General features: G+C 26.2%; 1 protein-coding gene across 1 annotated transcript in view; it reads left to right on the forward strand.

The window, feature by feature from the left end:
* The window catches only part of LOC119666672, a 19,928-nt gene extending 11,508 nt beyond the window's left edge, over positions 1-8,420 (forward strand). The window contains exon 7 of the mRNA XM_038075953.1: positions 8,376-8,420. Coding sequence (XP_037931881.1) covers positions 8,376-8,420 — 45 coding nt within the window. The remainder of the gene's footprint in view (positions 1-8,375) is intronic.
* The last annotated feature ends 4,273 nt before the right edge of the window (positions 8,421-12,693 follow it).

The following is a 12,693-nucleotide window of genomic DNA, read 5'->3' on the forward strand; positions in this document are numbered from 1 at the left end:
TTGTTTCAAATATTATATTGTACCATTTTGTGTCCAAGAAACTGTGCTTCCGCTCATACGTACTCGTATTTACACCCATATTTATGCTGCTCTTGAAAGTTTCAATAAACGTCGAGTATGATTTCTTATTTTAGTAATAATTTAGTTAATTGTGGACAAAATTGATTAATTTTTACCTTATTTGAAAGCAAATATGTTAAAGAATAATATTAATTTGGTACAAATAGTCAAAGGTGAAAAACACGCGAGATGGGAGCGAAGAAATTTGAAAAAAGTGAAAAAATGGCATTTTTCCGAAGTTTAAAGTCGATGAGCGACCTCCAAACATTATCCGATTAGTCTAAAACTTCACATTTAGTAGTTTTTTGAGTATTCGAATAAATTTAGGGCGTGGCATCTAGAATTCGAACACATTTTTTTGCCCCCATACATATTACGGCCACCCTAATATATATATATTAGATTAAAATAAATGCATTACCATAAAATTGAAAGTATATTACAGATTTATATCTAGTATATTATTATTATTATAGTGCAGCCCTTATTAGCAGCTTAGACACTGCGGTCTTGCATATATATCTACACATATGAAGCGTATGAATCAATTCTAAAGCTCAGCAATCTTTTACAATTCAAATATATTAGATAAAGCAAATCTTGATTGCAATAACAAAGAAATCATATGAAGAAAGCTTGAAGAAATATAAACACTTTTGCTTACTCATAAAAAAATAAATGTCACATATATCAAAAACAAAAAAATTGGAGCGAAAATAAAAAAGATTTTCACTGTATGTCAACAAAGCCAAGTGACAGTAAATCAACAATCGACCTAACAATAACAAAATTTAAATCTCTTTTTCAACTAAAAATTTTTTTATTTATTTTTTATTGTAATAATTTTATATACAACAAGTAGCCTTTTTAGATTTTCATATATTTTGCGCGAAAGATTTTGATAGAAAAAGAAAATAAAAAATTTTTTAATTTAAAATTATAAATAGAAAGAACGGATGAGAGCATTCAAAGTGTGAATAAATCAACACAATGCGAGTTTAGTTCCATCCAGCGGTAAGTCAAACTGAGAGTCAAGATAGACTAGCAAATAAGATTGTTTTCTGGTGAAGAAGATACACAAATAGGCGAGACCGTAAGAGGAGCGTATATTAGTAAGTAAGCATAGCATAACAAAAAAAAAAAAAAATGTTCAAAAAATAAAATATAATAACAATAATAATAAATGAGGCAGGCAAGGCAGTAGCAATAAATAAGCACAGTTTATAATATAATAAAAAAAAGTTTATATATATTCTTCCACTGTTGAAAAAGCATTGACTGCAAAGTTGAATAAAGTTGGGGGCTTACTCATCATCGCCATATGACACTGAAAATTAAATTTAATTTTAAGAAACCGCAATTAAACGGCAACAGAGAAAATAAAGTAAACAGCAGCAGTAGTTCTTCAGAACCTTGAATTTAAAATTTTATTGAAACAATTGGCAAAATTAATGGACTTGAAAATACATCAATACTCATGCTGGAGCAAAATAAACTATGTTAAATAGAGTAAAACAATGCGTATATTTGTTTGCCAATTATAATATAAAAAAAAAATTAAATAAATGACAATAAATGTTTTGTCTGATGTTAAAATTGGTAATGTACGCGAATGTTTTTTTTTTTAAATTCATATAATTATAAACTTATTTTGATGAATATTCAGACCATCATATGTGAATATATATCTCGAGCATATGTGCTGCTAAACAGCAGCAAAAACAACAAGAGCAGTTAAAAACAAGAAACTGAATATGCTGGTCGCCAGATTGACGCTGGTGGTGTTAACAACCTCGTTTACTGAAAGTATCGTAAATATTGGATACTCAGAAAACGACCTTGTCACTGCCATACCGCAGCACATACCATATCACAACGTACCAAAACGTACTCGTATTGCTTGTTTGGTGGTTGAGTTAGAATTTTACTTTCATAAAAAAAATAAAATTGTAAAAATAAAAATAAAAAGATAAATACAAATTTATGCATATTTGTATAAACAAATAAAAATGTCAGTGTAAGTGTAGTTTGGAATTTAGAGCGGAGGTAAATAATTGCTAATATTAAAGTCCATAACATACATAAACTCGTATACGGAGACAATATATGTACATAAATAAATTTCTATTTCTATCTATCTATATAACATAGACAATAAATAGCAAGAGAATGGTAAATGGTAAAATATTTGTCAAATAAAAGCACCCACACGTAACAGCATTTTCAGTAATTGAGTTACATAATTGTACTAAACTGTCTAAAGGAAATAAATTATTTAATAATTTAGAAATATATGTATATTATAAATACTATACATATACAATAAAGTTATTTAAAAGGGGGTCTTGATTAGTTTGCTGCCTAATAAGGAAGTGCATTTATTTAATATTTGCAAAAACTTGTTGCGAATTACTCACAATGACAAACTCGTTTTACTGGAAGTAAGGAAAGCAGAAAGAACCTTAACAATTCGCATAGTTGAAGTAGATATACTCGTATACGTACCTATACATATCTCTCTGGTTAATGCTGAAATATGGTTATTTTGGTATTCGCATTCATATAAATATACTAAAAATATGTTAAATTGACTTTAATATTAAGTTTATATAAATTTATGGCAATTTTAAAGAGTGGTTTAATAAGTTACATATTCTGAGATAAAAAAAACCTAAAAAATCATTTTATGCACAACGACGGATACAGAATACATTATTTTGCAGTAGTAAAACTGAAAAATTAGTATTTAAATTTACTATTATAATTTAATATATACTATTATTAGATATTAGATGCTTTTTGCCTTGGCCTGAATTTGTAAGGTCATTAAATAATTATTGAATAAGAACCAACTATGCGTATCAGTACCATAAAGTTCAAATACATATTATATATTGTAGTACATATTGTTGTACTAAGCAGAACTATTAACACTTTGTTGTATCAAATGAATAATAATAATAATAAAATTAATTTTTTTTAATTCGATTTGAACTGAAAATATGTGCTATAGGACACAAACTTAAGAATAGAAATATTTTCATTATTCGAAAGGAATCAAATACGATTTAAAAAAAATTCGGAGATGATACATTAGACTGGAAATGATTGTATCTAAATAATAAAATGATCTATACAAATTACAAATAAAAATATATAATATAATATACAGTGTTGTGCATAACAAAAGCAACCAAAATTTGGCCATCAAATAAATAAGTTTTTTGTCTACTTTTTACTTTTCATTCAAAAACTTAAATACAGAGTTTTATTTGTTATTGTATTAGCTATTATAAAAAAACAACAAAATCTACAATTCTAAATAACGGGTTAAATAATTCACAAAAATAATGAGATATTGCGAAATGCGGCTGTGCAGAACAATAGCAACTTTATTTATTATATTAAATTTTTGTATTATTTTTCTAAATTTTGTATAAAGTCCTTTGCTTTTTATTACTTGGGCACTTCTACGGATCATAGGTGATATTAAATTGTTAATAAAACTATTTGGAATTTTACACCATTCATCTTTCATGACCTCAAACATTTGGAAACTTTTCGACCCCCAAAGCGACGTTTGAGAATACCAAAATGTTCTCAATTGAATTAAAATCAGGTGTTTGGGCTGGCTAATCTAAAATTGGAATTCCATTTTTCAAAATCCATTTTCTTATCAGCTTTATGGTGTGTTTTGGGTCGTTATCGTACTGATATACCCGTCGGAGTGACATTTCTCATCCGCCATGGGGTACCATATGGCTTTCTAAAATTTTTTTGTACACATGTTGGGCTATTATTTGATGAATTTCATGAAAAGATCTTAGTCTAAATCCTGAAAGGAACGCTCAAATTATTACTGACCCACGCCCATGCTTCACAGTCGCTTGGCAGTTACGCGAATACAAACGTTTTTCTTTTTCGCGACGTACTGTGCACATCCCATCAGAATTAAAGATGTTAAATTTTGATTTATTGCTGAAAAAAATTATTTTCCATTTAGTAAGAGTCTAATTTAAGTGATTCCACGCGAAATTTGATCTAAATGAAGTATGTTAATATTAATTAAAAAGCAAAACAAAAATCTACCTCTTTTGCTAATGCTTTTTAGTCAACATTGGTTTTTTGACTGGTCTGTAACTTTTGAAACCGGCTTCAAGAGTAAGCCTGCGTACAGTACTAGAGTCAACACCTTGTTTAAGCTCGGCTACGACCTTTTTCAACGACACGAATGGTTGTTTTTTTTGTAATTCATATGATGTTTCTATCAATTCTATGAGTAGTCTTACAAGGGGCTTCACCCAAATAAACCGTTTTAATAGTATTTTGACAAATTATATTTTTTTATAAGCTGCGAAACAATAAACTAATTAATTTTAAATATTTTGGCTATTTCATTTAAGTATTGCCATTTAAATATTTTTCAATTCTTGCTTCTTTAAACTTCAAAGTATACGTGTCACGAGCCATGATAAAAACGTACTTCCATTACCTGATTTAATATTGAACTATTCTGTGTTTATGTTCTAATTTGCTTAAAAACATAAATCACAGCATAAAAATGCAAAAAATCAAAAAAATATCTTGCTAGAATGCACTTTGGTCATAGATCTATCATTGATCTTGTCTCAGTTGCTATTGTTTTGCACAGCCGCATTTCGCAATATTTTATTATTTGTGTGAATTAATTAACCCGTTATGAAGAATTGTAGATTTTGTTGTTTTTTTATAATAGCTAATACAATAACAAATAAAACTGTGTATTTAGATTTTTGAATGAAAAGTAAAAAGTAGACAAAAAACTTATTTATTTGATGGGCAAATTTTGGTTGCTTTTGTTATGCACAGCACTGTATATATATATACAGTCAAACTTCCATAACTCGAAGTACCATTTTGCAAAGCAAAAGTTTGACTTATGCAGACTTCGAGTTAAAGTATTGTAAGTAATTTGCTCTCCAAACCCTGTGGCACTCTATTTAGTTTGAGTTATAAAAAATTCGAGTTATACAAGTTCGAGTTATGGAAGTTTGACTGTATATATACATATATAATATATGTAAATATCTTTGATTCGCGTAGTTCTTACAAACGAATGCGAGGTGTGGATTTTTGAATCGTATCAAATAAACCAGCTTTTGACTACTGAGCGATATGTTAGGCAGAATATATGAAACATATTAAAACTCTTCATTACAGCTGCTCCCTAAACTGCTCCCTTAAATGCACCCTAAACAACTGGCAAAACAGCCACTGAAACCTGGGAGTGTGATAAAGGCAGATCAAGGAATATTAGAAATCAATAAAAATTCTATCTTATAAGTATTTGAAAAATGAAATCCATTAGTTACGAAAGGTCTTCAAAGACTATTAATAAAAAACAAAGTTTTCAAAAACTTCACCGTAGTGTTTTTAATTCATTACGTAGATCATATATGAAAACCAATGTTCAATTTTACTCAATGAATGTTGAGTAAAATAAGTAACACATTTTATTAACACTATAGATTATCATCATATAATAGCATTTACTCTAATGACTGTTTAAGCAATGCAATAGTAAATTTTTTTGTTTAAAAAAATTTTTCATATATCTACATAATTCAAATAGATGTAGAAAGAATTATAAGCTAGTGCAAATCTACATCTGTTATGTTGGAAGTGTAGATATATCTGAATATAAGTATTTTCGTAGAAATATTGAGTCATACAATGTGCAAAGAGATTAAAAAATATTTTTAATCATTCAGAATATTTGAATAAATAGGGGAAATTAAGGTGCGAGGGTGGATTAGAATGAGAGATGCTTTTAATTCATTGAAATTGAATTAAATGACTAAATTTTTATATTCCATTACATCAGAAGTTAAAGTAAATAGAAAATATTATGCAACATTATTTTAAATTAATAGCTTTTGCTAATAAAAGAAACTTTTAACTGAAGTAAAGCCAATACCAAAACAGGAGATATGTGTGCCTTTTTAACATTTATCTCTTTTTAGAAGTCATTGGATAAATTGAATCAAAACCTATTTTCATTTTTAGCTTCAACTAAACTTCAAAATTGTGTGTACCTAGTACTTTTAAACAGAATTCAAAGCTTTTAGTAAACTAATTCAGTAAACTTTTTTATATTATAAGTAAAAATTGTTTAAGAGAAAGACTAACTATTCTCAATTTTAATAAACAGTAGTTTAAACTCATCACCATACTGGTATGGCGTATGGATTAATTTCAAAATACTGATATTTATTTGTTACTACGAGCAATTATCAAATGTAAGTTGATGATCAACATTATAGAATCTGTAATCATTTCGAGTTACAACATACAGACTGCAAATTTTACACTTTCTATTCTTTCCGGAATTTTAGGGAAATCCGAATTATCAGACATTTAGAGTAGCAAAGCTGTACTGTGTATACATATTTTGAACAACATCAACATCTATAATTTATTTTAAGTTTTTTATTTTAGTTTTCTTTCTACTAATAAGCACTTTCAAGGTGATGGCAATTACCTATCTAAATTTTTTTTGTAGAAATTAACTACATTTCTAATATCCGTTCAAGGATATAAAATATAATTATTTCAATTTAAAAGCTTGAAGTAAGCAAAAATTTTATTTTAACTTCGTTTTTATTCATTTTGTATGGACTTAGCTCGATATACATTTATCAATTAATGCAGCTTGAAAATTATTTTTTTTCACAGGTACTAAATAAGATAATTAATTTTATGAGGAAATTTCATCCAACATTTCTTAGAAAAATAAAATCTGTGTTGCATTATCGTTGATGTTACATAGTAATAAATAAAAACTAAAAATTTGTGAGTCATAAAATTAAGATACATAAATTAAATCACGAAAATAAATTAAAAATATATTAAAGAAAAAAATCTTACATGAATATATAGCTAAATATGCAGATGTTTGACCTAAATCAGTGGAATGAATTTCCTTTTATTTATGGTCTTATCACTGACGAAATTAAAGGAATGCATTTTTAAAATTTATGACTACTCGACTCGTACAGTTAAAAATTCCAATGGCTGCCGTTTGCTATATTGAAACAAGATAATACAATTAGTATTTTTAATGAAATTACTGTAGTTTTGTTTATTTGTAAAGTCTACCCAAAATGTATACAAATCTTGACCTATATTCTTAAAAAATTTTCTACGAATTCAAGCAAATATGATTGAAAACGAAATGATTTCAGTTTGTTTTTAGTTTTGGTTTTGTTTTATAAATAAAGAAAAAAATCTGTTAATTTGTAAGGCACTACAAAAAAAAAACTTTGTATTCAAAAATTATCTTAACTAAGTTTATTTAGCAATTTAGCGTCCATATAAAAACATACGTAATAATTCTAATGTATGTCTGAGCAAATGCCATAAACGAATTCATTATTTTTTATGTATGTTGATGTCTCTGCGAACTTTCCGATGCTTCTATTATCAAATGACTCAGAAAAGTTGCGTAAAATTGAATATAATAAAAAAAAATAACAATAAGAATAAAAAATAAATATACTATAAGTGAGAAATTTAAAAAAAATTTTTTTTTTTATAAAACCAACCACCACTTATTCAATTAATCGGTAATTCATTGATGAATGCATTGAATATTTATTGTTGCTAGAATTTCCTAAATAAAATAAAAAAACAACTTTTCTTTGTAAACTTTTTATGACTTGTTTACAGAGTAATAATATTTTTTTGTTCTGTTAATACAAGGAAATAATTCTCAAATGAAGACTGATTGCTGGTTGTTTATACGGATATGAATGGTTCAAATATTTTGGTACTGAACTATAAAAGGACTGAAAATATAAACTATAAACAATATAATAGGTCACATTTTCATATGTTTTGTAGACGGATATAAAAAAGTTTTTCTACATACATACATGCATATATTTGTACATTCAGGGTGTATACTTAATTAATACTTTTTTTAAACTGAAAGCATTTTGTTTTGTATACGATTTGCTTCATTATTTAATGAAAAAAGACAGCAATTAATTTTAAATACATCATCATTCATTAGAACTTATTATCTCATCGTCAGTGTACTTACACTTTTTCTATAGAATTATAAACAGGGTCATATGTTAAGTAATATATTGTTGTTCAGATTTGCATCGTGTTAATTAAATTGTGAATACAATTTAAGTCTTTTAAAATATTTCATAAAAATCACAACATTGATAAAATACTAATTTTAAAAGTTAAAAGTTTTTTGTACGGTCTTTAACAGTTACAAGTGATTACGATTATAAAAACGATACATTTTGCCCTACACTTTTCAGGAGAATATTGCTTCCAAATATTTTTGGAAAAGTTTAACACTCTAATTCTCAAGTTTTTTTTGTCTAAAAAAAATTAGTGAAGTTAGTTTTAAAGTAAACAAGCAAAATATTAAATGACTTATAATGTAATTGAAGTGCTTATTGATACTATCACAGCAGTTTAATTGTAGCCACTTTTGGAAACTAGTGGTTCAAGAAATAGGTATTTAAAGAACACGTTTCATTTATGCATGCTTTATTCATACCTTCCATTTTTGTTTTACTGTAAGAAAAATTAAAACTGAGCAAGATTTCAATTTTCATGGTATGACAGTGGACTATTATTTCAGCTAAAGTGGGCTTTGGGCACAAGACCGCTACTTCAACCTAAACTAACCTAAGAGTCCGATTGGCTAGGCACGCCGATTTTATAAAGGGATACTAATTTTGTTCAACTTTTTCTACTTCACATATGGCAGTATAGTTTTCGAGGTATTGGGTTTTTAGCTGAAAATGTTTTCATAAAAATCATCGACAACAAACAGACACGTGTAGAGTTTGTTGTTTTTTTTTAATGTTAAAAGTGTTTATAATAGTTGGCACTAGATGGGGATTGGATAGTTTTTGTTAGTAAAATCAATCTAAAAAGTTTATAACTTCAAACATCAATAACTCGATAACTAAGCTATATTGATATATAGTACGTATAGTGTAGAGGAAAAAGTTGCTATAAAATAGCTGCTTTGGTCAAATTTCGGGAAATCGATATGATGCTAAAGTCTGCATTATCTGTTGCTTATAATCATTATGCTTTATAAAAGAAAATTAATATAAAGTGTTATATAAAACAAAAATTTTTATATAAAAATAACATTTAAGCGTTTAAACCTCAATTTTTCACAACTATTAACGTCCATTATCTTTGACACTGGAGTCAAAGTTGAGAAATAGCCTTATAACCCATCCATTACTTTTGAAATTAATTTCTATACGTTTTATTTCTATTTTTAATCTAGGCAAATTTAATTGGTAAAATTTCTCTTAACTCTTATAATGTAATAATAATTAAATTATATTTGATTAATACAATTCTGAATTTATTTTCATATTAAAATTTCAAATAAAATTTATATTTTCATATAAAAATTCTTAATAATTCTGCATTACTATAATAAAAAATTTTTACTGTGAAACTTGTGTGTGTCGTGCTTGGAAACCAAGAGATAAGAATATGAAAAAATCATTTTTTATAAAAAAGGGAATTAAAAACGTTTATCAGTAAAACGAAAAAGTACAATAAAACAGAACTAAAAATATATACAAATATATATAAAACATATACTTATATACATATAAACCAAATGCAATCACAGCAAGCAAGCCAGCAAGCAGTTAAATAAAATATTGTATTTGTATCTCAGTATGAGCCGAATTTGTATAAAATAATCGACACTTATACACATACACACACATACATTTAAATGTATGCATTAAATAGAGGAAATTTTGCAAGAAAAAGTAAAAATACTAAACAATGGCAATTTAAGTGAAGTCCAAAGAAATGCAAAAATGTTATAAATTATGTAAAGAAGAAGGCGAGAGGAATCAGAAAAGAAAAGAATCCGAAATACAGCAATGAAAAGAGCTCAAAGAAACAAAACAAAAAAAAAATTAAAAAAATAAAAAGCCAAGCTTTGTTGAGAAATCACAAAGAACATAAATGCCGTTACATTAGCAACAAAACCAGAAATCAGAAGGCACGAAATAATTGGAAACGGTGAAAATGAAATATACGATAAAATCATAACAAAAACAATTAAAATAACGATATAAAAAACAGCAGTGAAGAATTTAAAATATTCTATATCCAACGTATTAGCGGGAATTGATAATTTAAATAAAATAAAACAAAAAAACGTAGAAACAATTTAAGAATCGCTCAATACATATTGCATGGAGTATATGTTGGCATTAAGAAAAGTTTAAGGCAAAAAAAAAATTAAATAAAAAATTTAAACATAAGTGGAAAAAATAAAAAAAAAAAAATAAAAAAATAAATAAAAAAAAATAATAAAAAAAAATAAAAAAAAATAAATAAATTTAATAAATAAATAAAAATAAATAAAAAATACAAAAAAAATAAAAAAAATAAAAAATAATTATGTAAATTACTTGACTTTGTTCTATTTCTTTTAAAATTCCCTTTTTAATTTTTAATTAAGCAATGTTAATTTTACAAAAAAAAATAATGATGACCCTAGGACAGCAGTAATTTTACAAAAAAAAAAACAACTTTATCAAAAAAATTTTTATATCCGGTTATACATACTATAATTAAAAAATTTCATTAATATAAGAACTTCATATAGACTAATATTTTTCCAAGATCCTAACATCTCCGAATAACATTTTATTAAGTCTTTTCTTATTACTTTTAGAACTAATGCTGTGTTCTAATTGATAACTCAGCAAGTACTATTGATAAAACTCTAAATTTGATAAATGACACTTTGTTTACGTTGGTTGTGTAGATTAACACGCAGGTCCACGTTTTAAATTTGGCAGGATTTAATTGCTGACATGAAAAGTTTTTTGTTTTGTTATCCTCTAAGAAAAATCCTCTAAGAACAAAGCTTCGTGCAGTATTCCAGCCTGTCATTACTTCTAAATTTCAATAAGTTCCAAGGACCACCACTAATAATAGATATTTGGCGTTATCCGAAACAGCTGTATGGAAAAGTCAAATTTCTATATAATATAGTTTAAAACTATAGAGTATTACTAAGGTACACACTAAATCTTGCAATGTACGTACGATACCCGTGGTTATTTATTTAGATATTTTTTTTATAAGTTAAAGATTTTCGTTGCCATTTATTAATTCGTCAATTTTTAAAATACAGAAAAGAGTAAGAAATATTAAGCACTGTAACATTTTTTAATTTAAAATAAAAAATTTTTTTTTTGTTTCTTAATTTTATACAATAATATTTTTTCTTTAATTTTATATTGAAATGTTTTTTTTTCGAATTGAATAAAGAAAAATTCTTTCCGCACACTAACATTTCTATATTATATTATATATATATGTATATTATTAAAACAAAATTGGACTTAGTTTTATTTTTACCGGAAAAATGAATCAGAATTAATATTTATCTAAGACAAAGAGTCCAATTGATTGAAAAATGATTCATTGAGATAGTCAGAGATAATACGTGTAAAACACATGTTTGTTATTAAACAGAAAAAACAAACCACAATTAAATCATATAAATTGATATAGCTAAAACTATTAGTATTAGTGAATCGGATAAAAAAAATCATTCAATATATTTATTGCATTTAGTAATTCGTTGATTATAATTATTTTAATGTAATCTAAAAAAATAATCAAATAATTTCTAAAAATATCAAGCATTTTAGTTATGAGAAGGAGATCTATGGAAATCAAATATATGTTGACCTATAGAAAAGGAGACTTGGTTAAACAAATAAATAAAAAAATAACTCCAATTTGGTATTGATGATGATAAAGACGTTTTTGAGATAATGTTATACAAAATTTGGGTACATAAATTATCTTATATTTATAATTATATTTAACATGCAGCTTGGTCAATTGTTTTTAGATTTAGTTGGTATGGCAGAATTGCTTATAAAGTGCAACAGAATTAAGGTACGTAAATTAACTTTTTGATCAACCGTATAGCTGTATTATATACCGTTCAATTAACTATATTTAGATTCAAATGGCATGGCAAAATTGGTTTTAACTTAACAACTGCTCATAATAATATAATGCAAACCAATCATAAAAGCTATTTAGGGTAGTACAAAGAAGCTTTTTAGAAAGACTGTTAAAAAATAAACTATATATCAAAATTTTTAGATAGATAATTATTACAAAATTGTATTTTATAAAAAAAGCGTTGTTATTTTCAAAATATTTGCTCAAACTGTACTTGAAACTGGATGTATGTATATAATATACACACAAGTTACTCCTTATTGGTAAGATACACACGTTCTAATACTTGTCTGTAATGTAAAGAAAAGTTCCGCGAACTTTTTTACAATCTTTTAAAAAAAGAAAATCTCTCTCAATATCTTAAGAGTTTTAAAATACGACCCTGTGTTCTTTATTTGGCAACCAACGTAAACACAAAAAATGACGTTTATTTAGATATTCAAAAAAAGTCACCCTTGCTAACTGATGTTACTTGGAGCTAAGTAAGCAATTGAGAAATAAAGACCTTTTTTGACAAACAAAAATCACACTCCTTTAAGTCTCTTATTATGCTAACCTGGTGTATAGTGCAGAAGTTTGGATAATTAC

The sequence above is a fragment of the Teleopsis dalmanni genome, chromosome 1 (genome assembly GCF_002237135.1).
Source record: "Teleopsis dalmanni isolate 2A chromosome 1, ASM223713v2, whole genome shotgun sequence".
NCBI lineage: Eukaryota > Metazoa > Arthropoda > Insecta > Diptera > Diopsidae > Teleopsis > Teleopsis dalmanni.